The 20,469-nt window shown below is 36.0% G+C and overlaps 1 protein-coding gene across 1 annotated transcript in view; it reads right to left on the bottom strand.

Moving 5' to 3' along the window:
* The window catches only part of htra1b (HtrA serine peptidase 1b), a 38,031-nt gene continuing 17,562 nt past the window's right edge, over positions 1-20,469 (bottom strand). Inside the window, exons 4-9 of the mRNA XM_026277048.1 lie at positions 7,288-7,482; positions 3,997-4,029; positions 3,557-3,671; positions 3,387-3,444; positions 3,117-3,212; positions 1-1,236 (exon numbers count right to left, since the gene is read on the bottom strand). Of these exons, the coding sequence (XP_026132833.1) occupies positions 1,068-1,236; positions 3,117-3,212; positions 3,387-3,444; positions 3,557-3,671; positions 3,997-4,029; positions 7,288-7,482 (666 nt within the window). The 3' untranslated portion in view covers positions 1-1,067. The remainder of the gene's footprint in view (positions 1,237-3,116; positions 3,213-3,386; positions 3,445-3,556; positions 3,672-3,996; positions 4,030-7,287; positions 7,483-20,469) is intronic.

The raw sequence follows: 20,469 nt of genomic DNA, 5'->3' as shown, positions 1-20,469 counted from the left end.
AACGGTTTAAAAACATTAACCTTTAATTTCGTTTCAGAAATTGCCGTCTGACAAACACAGACACACATTTAAGGAAGTGATGGTATTCCAAGATAATGGTCATCCTCTAATGGTCCACGATTCTGTTTCAAATAATGTCAAGTTTGAGATCTGAGTGTAAATATAAAAATATGTAGAAAGCTGAATACAGACAACAACATTTCATGATGATTTGCTGATGTATAGGCTACATAAGGACAAAATATAAGGTCTGTTCCAAAACCTAGTGAACTACCTGCCATACATGACTGATTTTGAAAACACATAGGCGGCCACTCTGCATGTCGTTTTTACATGTCATTTTTAACATCTGACGCGAAACATTATAGAGACAGACATATTGAAGATGAAACCAGACAAAAAAGTAAGCATAAAAAAAAAAAAAAAACGTAACCTTCTACACCATATAAATGTTCTATAACACTAATTATTATGAAAATGAACCACGGTATTTGTAGTGAAACTGTGATTATACAAATAGCAATCAGTCTGCCAAAAAACATTGTTACTATATTCTTAATATAATACAACTAATTTTCATAAGGGAGGCTTACAAATAAATTGCACACATAAAAATGGGTAAAACAATTATTTTTTAATTACATCAAATTATTTTAGTAGATACTTTTCAGTAATGAATAAAATATAAGATTATAATCAACATTTACCTGCTTGCTTCACCATCTTTAATGGAATCATTCTGCTCATCACAAGCTTAGGCAGCTAACTAGGTTTTGGAACAGTATAATTATATACGTTTCGGAGAGTTAGTGAATCTAGCCAGCACTAAATTCTCATTTCTATTTACAAAGGGCTCATTCTAACATGGTATACTAATGAATAAACAGAAAATGACTTGGAAGATATGGGGAAAGATAGTGAGAAAGGACATATCCTGTTCTAAAGCTAAGAACAATATTCAGGCTGGATGATGGTTGACTGGAAAGTGTTCACTGTGAAGGAGTGTGGCTCCGGACACACACTCAGTAAAAGTCTGAGAACCAGCTCATGGGTGAGCACGAGGGAGGTCAAGGGTCGATCTCCTCAGGAATGATTGTGAGGATGACGTCTTCATTGCCGCGTCGTACCACTGCTCTCAGACTGTCATCTTTCTTGATAGCCGTGCTGACATCACTGGCTGATGTGATCCTTTGACCGTTAATGCTGATTATGACGTCACTCTCCATCAGACCGCCACTGGCAAACAAAACAGGAAGCAGTTAAAACGGACTTAAAATTAGGTTATTGTTCTCTTTTATTGGCTTCACATTATTGTATATTGGATTCTCATTACAAAACAGTATTAGGTTTTATTAGGAGGTGATGTCATCATGTCTAAGCTAACTTTATAGGGGTCATGAACCGAGAAATAAAAATTCTCTTGATCTTTTGAAATATAAGAGGCCAATATACTATAAAAAACATCTCGTAATTTTCCTGTCAGTCTAAAACCAACTTATATTGAAGCTTATTTGCCAAAATGACAGGCTGTGGAATGGACAACTCTATGATGTAATAGTGTGGCTAAACACCGCCTTCACAGAAGAAGATCAACGCCTGCTTCTACATCGCTGCCTATTTAGCCCCGCCCACCGATTCGTGCATGTGTCGTTTATAAGAGAGACAAACACGCAGGTCTATGTGGAAACTAAATGCTAAAGATGGCAATAAGATGCTGTGCAGTACCAAGTTGTTTTTGCATTGCCTTTCTTCTGATCAACTGATAAAAGTGAGCATTTACTTCCAAGTCTACAATCCGCTACGCCTATTCAAATGGAGTGTTCAGATGAATGGGGTGAAAAACAGGACATAAAATAGCCTATTACTTCTAAATTATGTAAAAAAAAAAAAAAAAAAAAAATCTTGATAACATTATAAGTGGACTTCAGAGAACAGTACTTAATAAAAATAAGATAAAAAAGAGGCAGTTCATGACCGTTTTATGCTCGATTGTTTAGTGAGAAACTCATTTCTCCTTAGTTTCAGAATATATTTGGCTCATTCTCATTAAGTGCTTAGGTGTTGGCTTAATACTGATATGGTTTTATGTAAATATTCATTCTAATCATCCCTTAACTTTCTGTTCAATCGTATGTTTTGACATTTCTCATTTAAAAAATGGTTTGATATTTCTGACAATAGTTTCTTTCCCGTTTTTTTTTTTTTTCTTTTCTGAAAAATTACTGCGATAACCCCCTTTTGGAACATTTATTTTTAAGAGAGTTTTTTTTAAAGATATAGTTTCAGAAATGTTCATATACTTACAGCACCATAACCATGAGAGTCGGCACTAGTTGAATTTGTAATAGTTACATGTAACTGATTATGCTGGAATTCATGGTGATTTTCTGTAGATTCTAGCCACAATTTGTTCCTACAGTATGTTTTGTACTCGTATACTAAATTGCTACCCACAATGAAAGGAAGTGGCCACTTATGTACTGTTCACATCATCTGATGTAAGATTAAACTCTGTGGACTACTTGTGATTCAAAGTTCTCCCACACACACAATGAAATCCCAAAAGTTAATTTTAGTTACAAAATCGTTTAACTTCTAAACAAAAAAAGAGAAAACTGCTGCCTCAGCAGGAAGATGACTATTTTGGAAAATGTTCATTTAAACCATTATGGATTCAAATAGACCATCTAAATGGTAAATACAGAATCACATATAAACTGCTGGACAGCATAAAAAAATCGGTTGCACTTTATTTTACAGTACGTGTACTAACATGTACTAATAGTGTACTTACAGTGTATTTATCTAAGAAAGTTCTGGTTATACAAGGTAACTACATGGGGTAGGGTTAGGTTTAGGGGTAGGTTCAGGGTTAGTACCTAGTTATTACATAGTTATTGTTACTACTATAATAAGTACATAGTATGTACATGAGGAACAAGACTGTAAAATAAAGTGCTACCAAAAAATCAGTGCACTTCTTATTGTGATCTGGTTTGAGCGCACATATCCCTCCAACCACCTGACTTCATTCTTGCATGTACCTCCACTTTTCCCTGTTGAATATGCTTGGTGTATTGTAGAAAACTAGAAGCTACCTGCGATGGGGTACTTACACTTCAGCCGGTGTTTTGGGGATAACTTCAATGACGTACGCTCCAGAGGTGACATCTGGGAAATCACTCTGTTTTTCCTTTAGCTCTTTAGCAAGTCTGTGAGTGACACAGTACAGACATAAATATCATGCTTTCTGGAATCCAGCTTCTGCTATGTATATGTAAAATGGAAATTGTTTAGATGGCCGATTTAACTGATTTAAATGTCTTTCCATAATCACAAATGCACAAAAGTATTCAAAAAGCATATAGACAGCATTTGAGACTTACATTGGAGTTAATGTCATCATTCTTACACCGATATACTTCTTTTTTGTGGCTGTTTTTCCTGAAAACAAATATATTAATTGATACTTTTATGAACTTTTGATTGGAAATGTTGTTCGAACAGAGTAAGTGTTTCAGATTTAGCACATTTAATCGATCATTATTCTCCTGACCTTTAGCCTGCCTGTCGTGAGACTCGGCCAGGAACTGTCGGATCTTGTCCGAAGGAATTGCGAAGGATATTCCTGCTGTCACCTTCAGCGTGTTGATTCCTATCACTTCACCATCCTACAGCAACGGACACAATCAAGACAAAAATGTAAATGTGAACTCACACAAAGAACACGGCACATCTGTATGCCCAGATGTCTTCCTGTCATAATGGGATGTTTCCTCCATTGATCATTATGCATGCACACGTGTTTACGGTCAGGGCTGACTCAACACAGAGCCCTTCTGCCAACATATGTTTCTAGGCTCATAAAAACATGCTATAAACATTATCAATCCTGGCTGCAATCTGTTACTCCTGATAATTCACTAAAAATAAAACTCAAGCTGTTTCATTATTTACATATGCGAAGAACATAATAACAAAGAGCAAAACTCTTACCAGGTTCACCAAGGGCCCTCCTGAATTACCGTACTGAAACACAGAAAGAGTTTGGGTTTATGAAATTCTGTGATTATTTTTTTTCTTTTGGTAATAAGGAACTCTTAAATAGAATAGAATAAAAAAATATGTATTTTACAAGTAATTAGATTTTACATTATTAACTGTTTCTACTGTATTGTTGATCAAATAAATGCCGCCTTAGTGAGCATAAGAGACTCCTATAAAAATAAATATATATTATTCCAAACTTAAAGTGTAAATATCATGCTAAATATACATTACTATATTATATTTGTGCAGTGTAAAATAGCTATTTCTACCATGGTTTAAGCTTTTAAATTATTGAATTTTTGACTTGAATTAAATTTTTTTTTAAATGTATATATGTATATTAGGGGTGTCCATGGTTAACTGGTTAACCGATTAACCGTTAAAAATTGCGTAACCGAGTGAAACATTTTGCTCGGTTAAGTTACGTCAATGGCGTGCATTGAATTTAGTTGTAATAAATTTTTGCACCACCAGAGACCGCCAGAGCGCTCCCAGACATTTGTAATGTCCACAAGAAGTCGTCATTTTTCTAATATGAACATTATGAAGCGGGCAAAAAAAAAGTACAGCGTTGGAGCACTTTAAAATTGAGAGTGACGGGGCAAAATGCAAGTATTGCAATACAGTGCTTAGATATACTTAAAGTAAAACCTTGTTGTTGTAATATCAACAGCCAACACCCAGGCATCATTAGGCCGGTCAGGACACACTGGATGCGTGGCGAAAGCATCTCAGCTGCGTTGCGTGTCTGTTTTTAATTCGGCTCTCATGTTAACAGGTTAGAGCTTGCAGACTGCCTGCGTGAGACGCGCGGGTCAGGCGCGGCTCGACGCGTGCATGCTAGAAATAGAACCGACGCCTTGTTGGAAGCGTTTCCAGGCAAAGTATAATAGGAAAATATGTTTATATGTCATTTTGTACACAAATACATATTAATTCATGACATTTTGATATTTGAAAGTCTATGGGTTGATATAAATTCAGATATAAATGTAATTAAAGTAAATTAATAAATAATTATCGATTTTCAAATATTGTACCTGTCAAACATACTCATAGTCATAGCCGCGGAGTCTCCTTGTTATACATTCTAGGCTTCTTCTCAAATTTAGATTGTGTTAATGGGCGGCATTATTAGGCAGTTTTAATAGGACAATTTGACCGGAGAGATTACATTTTGTCGGATTTTTTTTTTTTTCCGGCCAATGTCCGGAAATTACTATGGTTATGGTTACTATGGCACACTATGGTTAACCGAGTATTAACCGCTAAGGGCCTCGGTTAACGGTTAATGAAAAACTTGAAAACGTGCAGCCCTAATGTATATGTATATGTATATATATATATATATATATATATATATATATATATATATATATATATATGCAGATATATGCACTCACTGGCCACTTTTTCTAGGTACACCTGTTCCATTGCTTGGTAACACTAACTGCTAATCAGCCAATCACATGACAACAACTCAATTTTAGGTATCTAGATTTGGTGAAGAAGATTTGCTGAAGTACAAACCAAGTAAAAGAGTGGAGAAGAAAGGTGATTTAAGTGACTTTGAATGTTGAATGGTTGTTGGTGCCAGACAGTCTGGTCTGAGTATTTAAAAAACTCAACTGGGATTTTCACACACAAGCATCTCTAGGGTTTACAGAGAAGGGTCCAAAAAAGAGAAAATATCCAGTGAGTACGAAAATGCCTTGATGATGTCAGAGGTCAGAGGAGAATGGGCAGATGGGTAAGAGATGATAGAAAGGCAACAGTAACAGAATACCATCTCTGAACGCACAACACGTTGAACCCTGAAGCAGATGGGCAACAGCAGCAGAAGACCCCACTGGGTGCCGCTCCTGTCAGCTAAGAACAGGAAACAGAGGCTACAATTAGCACAAGCTCACCAAAATTGGGCAATAGAAGATTGGAAAAACGTTGCCTGGTTTGATGATTTGCGATTTCTGCTGTGACATTCAGATGGTAGGGTCAGAATTTGGCGTAAAAGAACATGAAAGCATGGATCCATCCCGCCTTGTCTCAACGGTTCAGACTGCTGGTGGTGGTATAATAGTGTGGGGGGTATTTTTTTGGCACACTTTGGGCTACTCAGTAGCAAATGAGCATTGTTTAAATGCCACACAGTTCTTCAGTAATACACCTGAGTATTGTTGCTGACCATGTCCATCCCTTTATGACTACAGTGTACACATCTTCTGATGGCTACTTAGTAGCAGGACAATGCACCATGTCACAAAGCTCAAATCATCTCAGACTGGTTTCTTGAACATGACATGGCTGGGGAAGTCGTGGCCTAGTGGTTAGAGAGTTTGACTCCTAACCCTAGGGTCGAATCCCGGGCCGGCAATGACATGACTTAGGTGCCCTTGAGCAAGGCATTGAACCCCCAACTGCTCCCCGGGCGCCGCAGCATAAATGGCTGCCCACTGCTCCAGGTGTGTGTTCACTGCTCTGTGTGTGCACTTCAGATGGGTTAAATGCAGAGCATGAATTCTGAGTATGGGTCACCATACTTGGCTGAATGTCATGTCAATGAGTTCACTTTACTCAAATGGCCTCCACAGTAACCAGATCTCAATCCAGTAGAGCAGCTTTGGGATGTGGTGCAATCATGCATCTGCAGCAACTGTCAATATATCATGTCAATATGGACCAAAATCTCTGAGGAATGTTTCCAACACCTTGTTGAATCTATGCCACGAAGAAACAAGGCATTCCTGAAGGCAGCAAGGATACTAGCAAGGTGTACTTAATAAAGTGGCCAGTGAGTGGAGTCTATATATATATATACAAACACACATTATTTTATAGTCTAAATCTAAATCATGGTAGAAATAGCTCTTTTAGAGTGAATTCTAAAAAATGGCAACTTCTTTTTTTCAAGTCAAGTATTATTTACCATCATTGAATCAACCTAAATATAGTATATTAATTCATATTTAAATACTAATTTTTATAGGATAAATCATGGTTAGTTATAACATAAGAATGGAAACATCATGAATAGAGGAAACAATAAGATTATGATAAACTACTTCATAAAATATTGATTTAGTCTTTGATATTTTGTCTTCATATGTTCATTACAGTCTAGTATCTTTTTTTATTTTATTTTTATTAATACATATAAATGAAACTAAGCATCATGTCACTGACCCACTTGGCCAACAAACTGTTTGTAGTCAGTGCATGATTAAGTGTGTTTGGGCTCACATTGATGATGGCATCTGTCTGGATGTAGTCCATGTCAGAGTTTCGCAGGCCCAGCTCTTTGCCCCCTCTCTGGGTGGTGCTGACGATGCCTGTGGTCACTGTGTTCTGAAGGGAAAATGGACTTCCGATAGCAACCACAAACTCGCCTGGTCTCAGATCAGCTGACCGGCCCAACAACAACACTGGAAGTTTCGTCTGCAATATGAAATCAGATACAGCATGAGATTTTGACAACATTGTCTCAAGCCATAATTCATAATTTGATTCAAATTAAAACAGAATTTAGGCTTAAAGATTTTCTAAAAAAGCAAGTATGTCTAATGAAAATAAGTTTTTCAGTATAATATTGTTATTATGGTTTTTATTTGATCAAATAAATACATTTATTTTAAAATATTAAATATTTTAACAATTATTAGTTAAATACATTGACTGGGTTTACTATTTCTATAAAGTAAAGTTTCAAAACAAAGCAAAGTAGAGTAAAGTAAATACAGATGTGAAATTACCGGGATCTAACTGGGAAATTACTGAGACCTAAGCAAAAGTCTGTATTTGATATCCATTTAATGTCATTGTGGTGTTAATCTCACAGCTGCGATTTTTTTTATGTAAGAATATTCTTAACATGAGGAGATTCTTGGGTTGGGAGGAGTGTATGATTTGGTTTGGCAAGCTGAAAATGATTGCGCCATTGACCAGGTCTAAAGTCAATGCCGCAGTATTTATTTATTTAAAGGAACGTTAGTAATATACACCTATATGCGGGTGCACAACGCATGTACAGTACACTCTTGCTTTTTACACACCGGAACGCACAGCACACAAACATGCCAAATATCGAAAATGAAAGGATTACAATGTAAAAGATTATTATTATTTACATAGAGATAAATATGCCTACATGTCACAATGGAGAGTCATTGCATGTATCAAAATGACCTATCTGCAGTAATCGTGAATGAAATTGTCAAATTATTTTACCAATCGTGGCAATACACACATTTCTGTCATGACAACTCTGATTGGCATAGTAATGTACATATATCACAATGTCAATGTACTTAGTCTTGGCGTAATAGATCTGCTATTGTACACTGCTTCAGGAGAGCAAGTACCAAGACTTGCTACTGCCAGTACATCCACAACATGCTGCTGTGAGCATGTAAGAAATATTGCTGCTGCACATATATAAATAACCAAATAATAATGAATAACCCCCATAGCATAAATGATCACCCAGTAGCAGATCTATACAGGTGGAGCTGGGGAAGGGGAGGGTTTCTGAAGTGTACTGCAAACTGCTACACAAAGCATTAGCCAAGTATTTGAATGTTGAGCAATGAGCTCATATGTTACCGATAAAGGAGAGAACCAATCAGTTGTGACTGATGTGATGATGATGTCATTGTATTATACTGAGTTATACCTATTGGACTGCGCCATTTAGAGTTTCATGTCAGACCTTTGTATGTATTTAAACTGACTCCTCAAGATAAGGGTATCTATCAACAACCAACAAGCCAGACACTGTTTCCACTCTGGAGAAGCATTCTGTCTTTGCTCTTGCAAATTCTGCCATGCAATAAATCCACCATGATGCAAACGCAACTGGCTTTTAAAGGGAATGGAAGATAAGACTCTGATTGGTTTATTGCATGTTATGCCCAAAATACAACCATGACTATTAAGAGAATAGGTACAATCCTTTTGGACCATGCACCTGGAGCGGCAACCATTTTGTTCATCATTAAAGTAGCAAAAGTGGATTCGGAGACCTGCACCAAGTGCTTCGAACCATGAGCTAAGAGCCCATTGACTGGTTCGTCTAAAGGCAGTTGCCTTGTTCCCTCACTACCAACCCAGGCTCATTAGAAAAAAGTTTATGTTGTGCCAAAATTATATTACTTTTCTTCTTGCATGTTTCACAACCAGTGTTGGGCAGTAATGCATTACAAAGTAACGTATTACTGTCATTTGATTACTTTTTTTAGTAACGGAGGAGTAATTTAATGCGTTATAATTTGCTAAATTAGAGTTACTAGCTGAGGTCTCTATAAATTACTGCCACATTACATTGCTGACAGTACATTGACTGTCACATTGATTGACATGTACTGCTGAGTGAAGTGCCAGTGGAATAGAGACCTGCACCCATGAGACCCGACACAACAGCACCACGGGACAAGATGCTGCTGTGAGTGGGTAGACGTGTGTGGGATGTGGGAGAAAAAAGTGATTCACGGGACTCCCGCAAAATAGAAATATCTAATCATTAAATATCTAAAACAAATAGATTTTTATTCATCTATTGCACAAAAGCAACATGAACTAGTATAAAATATTTAAAAATATAAGCGTTGCAATGCAAAGAGTGTTGAGCAATGCAGTGCTGAAATCTGCATGCTCACAAATCCTCAAATTATAACACACGAATTGTAGACATTATGAAAGATTCATTACTAATTAATTATTACTTTTAAAAGGAGTAATCAGTAATTTGATTACATTTGCAGAGTTACTTTCCCAACACTGTTCACAACACATTCATTTTCATCTCATTAGTTCAGAAATTACACAATTTTCATCCTTTTCATAGGTTCTTAGGTTCTATTTAACAAAGCAAATCTGTGCAACTGATCAAGTAAGTGAACTGCAGCTCATTAATTCTGTGTGTGGAATTACATGGACCGATAAATCCTGGTTATGCACAGACTGTGAACTTTCTGTTGTTTGGAAAAAAAGAATAAATCAAAGTGCAATTAATGCCTGCGGTGGCCCCAGCTGTATGGTTGACACCATTCTGAGTCAGATTAGATCCTCCCTTTTCAGTCTTGAGATTTCAACACCATTCTCCTTCTGGCAACAGGAAAAGAGGGAGGAAATGAAGACAAAAGTGCAGTGAGAAACAGAAGAGGCTGCTCATATCAAGCTGGGCCTGGATGAAAAACATAGCTGTCGAAAGACACAATATATTTCAGTATGTGTAATCTGAGAAAAATAAATAAAAAAAGAATAAAAATAAATTATTGATATTATTATTTATATTGGATGTCCTTTTCTAATGCCTCATCACATACTGTTATCTATCTGCGTGTGCACTGCTGGTATGTACAGCTGTCAGCTTGTAGCCTAAGGATAATTCAAGATGCAGGAATAGAAATTATGGTATTCTTATTAAGGGTAAAGACAATTTTCAAAAAGCTGTAATGACATTTGGCAAACATGTTATCTGTGTGCTGAGTCAAGCATAACTACTACTGCTTGAAAGATAAAGTGCTAAACCTTTTTCATGTAACTCGTCCTGTACTGTGCTACAGAAATTAAAATGAATAAAGAGGCTGCATAATTATTCAAAATAAAACTGAAATTGTATTTTCAGTATTTAAATTTCTAGTGTAAATAGAATGGTTATAATAATCAAAATATTTTTTTTATTTTTTATTTTATTTTAGGGAACACCAGTAGTATAATTCTGTCTTTCTTTTTAAAATCATTGGAGTTAAAACTAATAATAACTATTATATTATATTATATTATATTATATTATATTATATTATATTATATTATATTATATTATATTATATTATATTATATTATATTTTTTAGTGTTTTCAAATGATTAATCGCAAAAGTTTACATAATATATGTGTGTATATTAATGGTAATATTAATTTATACATGCATGTGTTTTTATAACACATGAATGTATGGATTTAAGAAAAATATGTTATGTTTATATTATATTATATTATATTATATTATATTATATTATATTATATTATATTATATTATATTATATTATATTATATTATATTAGTTTTTCCAAATATATATGACTTTCTTTCTTATGAGGAACTATCCAATTAAGAGACACATAAGTGGCATGAGAAAACAGACAAAAGATATCTCATAGAATTACATTTTTATTACTAAAAATCAAACAAAAATGTGCCCTGATGAAATGTACAAGACAAAAAAAGGTCTTAAAGTTGAACTGAAACCCTAACTGAGGGTAAAGAGGACAGATATGAGAAAACAAGCCCATATTTTTGAAAGCGACTGGAGGGAGTATGGGAGAATGGCAGCTGAGCATTCCATTCGCTCTTGTTTGTAGATGCACAATCAATGCTTATCTAAAGATAACATGCTACTGTTCTCCTCCTTCCCTAACTCCCACAACCTCTGACTGCATCTGACAGCCTACAATCATGCTCTTAAAGCCAGCAGGCTGCGTCCTGCACCAAATTTGGCCTTGCTAAATTTAGTCTTTAAATTACATGTGCTTTTGTGTGTAAAACAATATATGTTATACAGTATGTACCGACCATCCCTTCTCTAATTTCTCGACACTGCACGTGTTTGAATTGTCTTAGAAAGGCATAATTTGAGTCCTATTTTGCTCTTATTATTGCAACAGCATAAAACAGAAAGAGAAAATGGTCAAATTGTGCCCTCCTCCTAAATTTTAAATACCACTTATCTCTGACATGCAATTGTCTTGTAACAATGCTCATGCTTCTAACTTCCTGTTTCCAATAAGAAATAGGTCAGTGAAGGACAGAAAACAACATTCATCAAATTATTTGATGGGGTCTTTAATGATGAGGATTTTTTTCTCATCGTCTCTATTCAGAGATGTTTAATTTCTGCATCAGCTTGAAACCTGACACTTTACCCCTTGCTGAGTGCTACTCAATAAGTATAGGACATTGACATTTAGTTCTGACTGTACTGTGCAAATGACTATCAAGGACTCCTTGTAAAATTGGAAGTAGAGTAGAATCGCATCTATTTTTAATTAAGTAATTTTAACTACATAAATATTATATTAAATAATAATATTTAAATATGTTATTATTATTATTATTGTTTTACATTTATTGTATTTTATTCCTTATTTTTTATTTATTTATAAATAATTTTATATAGTGACACGCATATATTGTTTGAATAATAATACAAATGTCAATGAAAATATTTTTTTAAATATAAATGTGTGTGTTTATGTATACATATTAATTATACAGAAAAAAAATTAAATAGTATACATTCTTAAATATGGAATTTTATATAACTTAAAAGTTGCTTTAGGCATCCCGTTTATTATTATTTAAATGTATTGTATTTCATGAATTATATTCTATATTAAATATTGATATTATTTTTATATTGATCAATATGTAATTTACACAGAAGTTAATTAGTTTGTTTAATTATTTATTTATTTACTATTTTTTATTTTATATTTATATGTAGACCTACTTTAAATAGGTGACACTATATTGTTTGAAATACAAATATTCCATTAGAGTTATTTGGCAAGCAAATACATCTTTCTCATATACCTTCTAACCTTGAGTTTAGATGTTTTCCTATTTTCTTTTAGTTTCATTTTCCATCAGTCATCTAACCAAAGCATAATGTTCATTGATCGTCCTACAAGGCGATTTAATCAGCTTGTGTTGTCTGTAAGAGTGGAAACGGATTTGACGACTATTTCATTAAGTCCCTCTAATCTCTTTACAAGTGGATCATTGAAGTGAATTTAGAAAGCTCTCTGGGAAAGAAAACAAACAACCCCTGCCAGACCCACAAAGATGAATTATCCCAACTGATAAGTCTGAATTTACCGGACCGTTTCCCCAGGGCAGAATGACTGTCCTGATTTCAGACAACTCAGCCTCAATGCAGGACCAATCTGAACTGATGTTTTGTGTCTGTTTGTCTCCTGCTGAAACTTTATCCCATGACTCGGTGTGCTCAACACCCTCAAGATGCCCCATTTATCAAGGAAGGGGTTATTGGGAATCGCTTTGTATTTAATTCAATTTTTACTACTGTATGTTAAATTCTGGGTATGATTGTAAAAAATAACCCAGATCTATTTGGAATTAATACAATTCACCACAATTAATAAAGTAAAAGAAAATGACATAATATTTTTTTTTTAATCTTTTATACTCACACATCAAGCTCAAACAGTAGAGTGTGGCACTAACAATGTGCAAATTAAATTTTTATCATATGAACATAACATTAAGGACGTTTTTCACATGGACTATTTTAACAATGTCCGTGCTACCTTTCTAGGCCTTGAACGTGGTGGTTGCGATTCTGTTTATGAAGGGTCCAGAAGCTCTCGTATTTCATTAGAAACATCTTAATTTGTGTTCCCAAGATGACAGAAGGTCTTACGGGTTGGAACGACATGAGGGTGAGTAAATAATGGCAGAATTCCTATTTTTGGGTGAACAGTTGCTTTAAATCTATAGTGTATGCTGTCTAAAGGCATCCTGGAGATGTAACTATTTTCAATGTTGAAGATGTCCTCTCAGCACGCCCATAAAGATGGTAGGAAAACCATCCATATTATAATGGCATTCTCTCTGTCTTAAAGTGACTGTCCTTTTTGCAAGGGCTTAATTGATAAATTGGTTAAAAATAAAAAAAAAACAACTATATGCAACTGTCCTGATTCAGAAGACATCTATAAACGCAATATTGGATGGGACAACTCTTCTGTAAAGAATTCCATTGTTTTGAAAAGGTTGTTGACTCAAGCGACACATGATATGGATATGTGTTTACTGTGAGCAAAACTAGAGAAAATCAATCCCAGCTGAGTCCTTTAATACTCCCATGTTCTGCCAGAAAAAGCAGGAATCTTTGACTCTTCCTGTTTCTCAGCAACCGTAAATCAGATCCCATCGGGCTGGTGTTTTCAAAGTCACAGTCACCCTGGAGTGGGTCAAACTGTCTAGAAATTTCTGACTTGGGCTTCATGTAATTTGACAGACAGGCTTTGCTTTTTGCCAAATCTTAGCTTTTAGCATCACTTCCACAACATTAATGGCAAGGCAGGCATCACTATAACACACTAGATGTGAAAGCAAGAACACAGTGCCCTGAAGATTCCAAATAAAACATTTCTCACAGAGGGACATATTCATAAATTAATTGTGACATTTCAAAAACATCGCTCTAAATCATCCATTTATCACTTTTTCACACAATTTCTGAATGAAGGACTTTGCAATAAGGAGTCTGACCCAATTTTGGTGTCTTGCCCCATCACGGAAAACCTCAGCAAGACTGCTTTCTTGGAAGACAAGACCAAACCCTTTCAAATATGTGCTGAAACAACTCAGGATGAATGACGACTGCATGTCTGCCAGACTTCGTCTCCTGAACACCCCGGAGGATGCCAAGACTCCTTGTATGTCTTTGAACTGGCATCGATCAACTTTGAATGCAACACTGCCAGAACGAATGTTTGCGGACTAACTTTGTGGTACGCATTAACCACTGGAAAAGTACACACGTAAAAAGAATTCAATGACAAATACAGCCGCTGTTTACCCAAAAAATGTTTACCTTCATTTGTATAAGCAATTGAATGCCAACAGCCAAACATTGAAAGCCACTCTTTCTTTGCTCTGATGAGTCAGGAAGATGTGTCTGAGCAAGACCTCTACACTACATGGGCCTTAACCAATACCAGCTTCAAAAACTGACCCAGATTTTAGGAGACATGTGTCCTTAAAGGCAAACTCCCCCTAATGAGGCCTATTTAGAGATATGAAGAACATAAGGCAAGTAACAACAGTACCAGGGTAGCCTGCTGGCATTGCAAATGAACAAATATCATCTTCATATTATCTTTACAGTGCACTGACATGAATTGCTTTTCATTGAGAGAGAAATGATGCCAGCGGGGCTTCCCAAATTACTTTAAAGGGACATTTCAGATTCCAATTCCAGCCAACTACACTGAACATGGACATGGTTTTCATTGGCTGCATGAAGATGTCCTTCAAAGCTATTTACTTACCTTTTTAAGAATATTTGCTTGAAAAAGTGGCTTATTCTATTCATTTCAAATGGTACATCTTTGTTTGATGTAGTATTTTGTACCTAATTAACTGATATTAAGACATTTCAATTTTGACTGCAGAGATGTTATGTTATTTTATGGAGATGTTTTTCTTAAAATCTTCAAACTCAAAGTTAAAATAGAAAATGATTAAACACAAATGTGTAAAGTCTAAGAAAGTTGCTCATAGGCTAATATGTTGTTTTTCTTCTTTTTTTGTGATATTGGCTAAAATGTACCACTTTGGCTTTGTTTTCTAATTGATACTCTCTGCAGTCCTTTTTGCAATGCTTTGACTGATCTCTGCAGATTCCCTGCACAGAATCGTATCGATGGCCAATCTACTTTTAGGTCATTGCCTTCAGCAAGTATGAAATAAAACAAAAAAAAAAACAAACAAACAAAGCCAAACTCGGACATTTTAGAAAATGTAGAAATCCCAGCCAGGACAGGTCTGGGAAAAAGAGGATGTTTGGTCACTCTAAAATTCAGAAAAATAAAGATATTTGCATGCTCAGACTTCCATCAAACACCCCATCAGTCTTAAATACAACTGCAGACAGTTGTACATCTCAGCTGGCATTTTGAGACTGTTTAATGACAGGGACTTTTCCTCAGACTGTAGTAAATTAAAAAGCACACCGTTTTGTCAGGCTTGTTCATCTGTTTGTGTAGTCTTCTAATAACATGGAGCTAGTAATGGGCAACATAACCCACATCAATGAGCATATCCCACAAACCAAAAAATTCTGAACAAAGAAAGGGCCCAGATAAAAGAGACAAGATTGAACCTAGCCTTCTGCATATACTATTTTCTGTGGCAGTCTGAGATTTTGTGGTATCCATAATCCATCTTTGAATTCTAGTTACACTCCGCTTGAGCAGCTATTTTCAGTCATGCAAGTTCAGCTCCTCTTCAACTGCGTAGGGAAAATATGGAAATCTCAAATCCCATCTTCCAAACATAACATTTCAATTACATATCTCAAATCAGCAATCAAAACTGACATAAATGGTAAACCCCCAGATGACATATATTTCAGGTTGATCCAGCCAATGCATGTGTATCACATATGAATGCAAGGGTCAAATAAAGACCAGATCTTTGTTGATTGCCTCTTTATTTGGAAGAAGGGACTTATTTTTCTAGAGCTGCCAGTGTTCCAATTTCTCCTACTTTTTAATTTTATTTTATCACAATACCAAACATTGTAAAATCATCTCACTGAGATATATCACTGGGAGATATAGAGTGAAAACTGAAATGCAAATGCATTTTTAGTTATACTTTTATAAAGATCTTCTTGATTTAGATTAAAAGCTGTTTTGCCTATATACATATCAGCAACTGCACTACTGTAAATTGCATAATTTAGCAATTGTTTTTCCTCCTTAAATATGAGCTCCTTATTATGTTCCGTTAAAGCTGAAAAAAAAAAACACATGTACAAACTTTTTAAAGTATTTCTGTTTAAAAGTTCAATAAACTGTTCAGATGACAGTGTTGCATGTTTTGCACACATTTGTGATTCTTATATTACAGAATATTACAGAATCTGTAAACCAGAACTTCCTGAATGTACATTAATTCAATAACAACCATCTAACAGATCTGTCTATTTCATCTACGAGCAACGTGTTTGGCAGACAAATGGACAGCTGTTGAATAAAGACAGCCGTGTATAGTCAGACCTTGAGTGGAAATACATCCTGACACACAGTCCCTCTTGCCAAAGCTTGCGTATAAACAGCAGATATACACATTTTTAAACATTCACACATGTTCACTGATGTTTCATAAGTATCATGACCCAGATCTAAATGCAGAAGACTCAGTGTTAGTCATCCTTACCAGATATTTCCTCTCATCCCTCTTACCTGATGTGGCCTGTCGAGACCCGTCTATAACATTTATGTAATACAATCTGGAACTCAAAGAGTAACATGCTCTAACATGCTCTACTGGCATCTGTTTTCCTCTGTATCTCTGCAGGGTATGCTTTTCTCATGCAAGGTTTGGCCCGTTTCACACATATTGCATCTGCAAAGTTACAGCAGCAGCATCGCCACGATTCTTGGGCCGACACAAAACTTTCATCTCAGGCCCCGTTTGCAAAAAAAGTCTCTTTGTCCATTTGTCCCACCAATTAGTCTATGTGCCACAGTATACAACTAGAAAAGCAGTTATTTTAAAATGTGTGGCTGATACTGATAATTACTTTCATGCTATGGCTGATAATTAATGTACAATGATAAAAGTGTTTCACTCAGCTTATACATTTGGTATACGTTTTGTAATGGTGGACTAATAATAATAATAATATATTTTAATGTATAAATTATGGTAAATCTGCATTATCTAATTAAATATGCATTCATTTGCATACATTTCCTGAACAAAAATTTGACATTTGAAAAAAGTCAGGGTCTTCTTCACATTCTTTTCGTAATTTGTTGACATTTTAAGAGATGAAGGTTCTTTTTTATCAATTCATAAATCAAATATACTCTCATTAAATGTAAATTTGAACCATACTTTAAAGAGTGAAATATGATATAAATGAGGTAAATATTATATGAACATCTATAATAAATCAGTTTGGTGTATGTATGTTTGGTGTATGTGCAGATTTCTGGCTAAGTGTAGTAGATTTTGATATTTTTATTGAATATTATAATATTTGAATTGAAATCTACAGACAAAAATAGATAAAGTGTAAATAAGTCTCTGTTCGATGTTCGATGATATATATATATATATATATATATATATATATATATATATATATATATATATATATATATATATATATATATATACATACATACAAAGATATTTTGCCTTTACAACTTCTTTTTTTTACTATTTTATTATTTTTTATTTTTTTATTTTTTGCATACAGTATCCAAATAAACCCAAACTTCAAACTGAAGCTATAAACTGCTAAAATGAAGCAAATTACTCAGATCTGCTAAATAGAAATTGCTTGTGTGCCAGTCACTGCATGTGGAATCTGCATCAAACATTACAGGGTAATTCCCTCTATTTTTATGTGGCTTCATAAAAAAAGACTATATAACAAAGACTGAGAAAATAATTAGGTCTACAGTGCATTTTTTCTCTATTTTCTGCTGAATTCAATGTGCTATGCACAGCAAAAATAAGTGCACATAAACTATACTTCTAGATCTGTTCTGTGGCATTGCTACACAGTGACTCAATGCTTATGCATGCAGCCTGAATGACTACTGTAACATTAGCGCTAAAATGAACATTTTGTTGGGTGCTTAAATGCAGATGCAAGACACAGGCCTAAGTGCACTACATCCAACAAGCTGTCTAAAACAAGGTCAACAAGTTCCTCAAGCTGTTTTGGGGATGTGAAATGATGTTGATTTAGGCTGCAATGTTCTCTCTGGTTTAAGGAATTGGCTAATTTAGTGCGAAAAAATAAAACAAGAATCAGATTAGATCGAAAAGCACAGTGAGCAAACCTGAGAAAAAACAGGTGTAAGCCTAAGCCACTGGAAGGCAAGCCTGCAACATTTAGGCAAAAAAAGCATAATGGCTAATACTAATGCTGTGGCCATAGATATGTATTGGCGGTATGTAAGGAAGGAGACTAGAGGCCACTGTATGATTGGCTGAGGTGTCTTGTTATCCAAATTAGTTGTTATGCTTTTTCCAGTGGGAATTAATACAGATCCTCTCATCTCCCAATAGTAAGAAAATATCTATATAAGTGCAGACAGGGCCTCCCTTAGGGCAGTGCCACTGGTGTTGCCGTACTGGCCCAGCGGGTGAACCCAGCCCCTTTGGTTTTCTAGAGAGGGGATACATTGAGAGCCTTTTGACATCGTAAATAATCCGTAATGAGTTTGAAAATGACTTCCGTCCAAAAATAACCAGGCAAACAAGAGGGTTGCTGTAACAACCCTGCAGAATATTTAGAAACAGCATGAACATTTCCCATGTCTGTCATTTCATATCATTTTAAATAGAAAGAGGTATTCTGACATCGAAATCTCAGTGGTGACAGAGACATGAACCAATCAAACGAAGTCTGGCATGAAACTCAAGCTGAAAAGAATATGAGACAGTTACCCAATATAAATTATTCACAGAACGGCAGTGACTAAGCCGAACCTGAGCCAGATTGGAAGGGGGAGCTATGCATAGGAGTCCGGAGAAGAATTACAGAGACGTGGCACTGCTGTCTGCCAACACAAAAGCCTGTAACTGGTACCAAACCCCAACAAACAGTATTGCCATTCCTATTGTTAAGTAAGTCCTGCACCACTTAAGATCATACGCTTTCTGGGTCAGTGCTGCCTATATATTAGGTAAATAAATCTGAATTATATAACTACATTGTCACAGTCTTCTGTATTTCTGTCACTGTCTTCTGTGAGTGTTGTGTTTGTTTGGTGCCATGTGCTCTCTCCTGTCCTTTTCTGACCCAGCCTACCTTGTCACCTCATTACTGTTTAGTTGCTCCACCTGTTTTTCTCCCTTGCTCCCGGACTCATTACCTTCACTCCACACACCTGTCTATCAATCACACACAGCTGTTGCTCATTGTCATGGACTATATATTCTCTTCTCACACACCACTCTGTCTGGCTGTATTATTAGTTGTTTATGTATGCTGTGGTTGCTGGTTTCGTGTCTTCATGTCTGCTGCATCCACTCTTGTTAACGGTGTTTTGTTTCTATTTTGTTTTTGCCATGTTGGCCTTTTTGTTTCATTTATATTAAAGTAATTTCTTCCCTGCATTTGGACCCAGACCCTGTTTCTTCCTGTGCGTCCCACTGCGCCCTAACAGAATACAGTCACCAAATATGGGTTCCAGCAGGGAGATTCCTCGACGTCCGCCAGGGAGAGCGAAGCATCGAGGATTATGCTTGGGACTTTGTGGGGGCAGCTCGGCTGTCGGCGACAGAGAGGACCCTTCAAATCCCTTATGCCATTCTGGCATCCCGACGAGACGTTGGAGGATTACATCAACCTGGTTCAGCAGTTGAGCAGCTCAGCCATCAGGGTGGAGTAAGCTGCATAGCCTGCTCAAGGTTCTCCCGAGGTGACAGTCCAGGAGTCAGCAGAGGCCTTGTCGGATGCACCCAGTGCCTCACACCTGTTCCTGGAGTGTCACGGGCTGATGCGCTGCATGCGGGATTCACCGCTGATGTCGGTGCGAGCAGCATTGTCGGCTCGCAGGACTCACAAAGTGGTGGAGCCTGCTGATGTTCCCTCTGAGGCAGCGGTGTCCACTCAGGATTCCCCCGAGGCAGCGGTGTCTGATCA

The sequence above is a fragment of the Carassius auratus genome, chromosome 12, assembly GCF_003368295.1.
Source record: "Carassius auratus strain Wakin chromosome 12, ASM336829v1, whole genome shotgun sequence".
NCBI classification, from domain to species: domain Eukaryota; kingdom Metazoa; phylum Chordata; class Actinopteri; order Cypriniformes; family Cyprinidae; genus Carassius; species Carassius auratus.
Note: the sequence above shows the minus strand (reverse complement) of the source record. Positions and strands in the feature narration are given on the sequence as shown.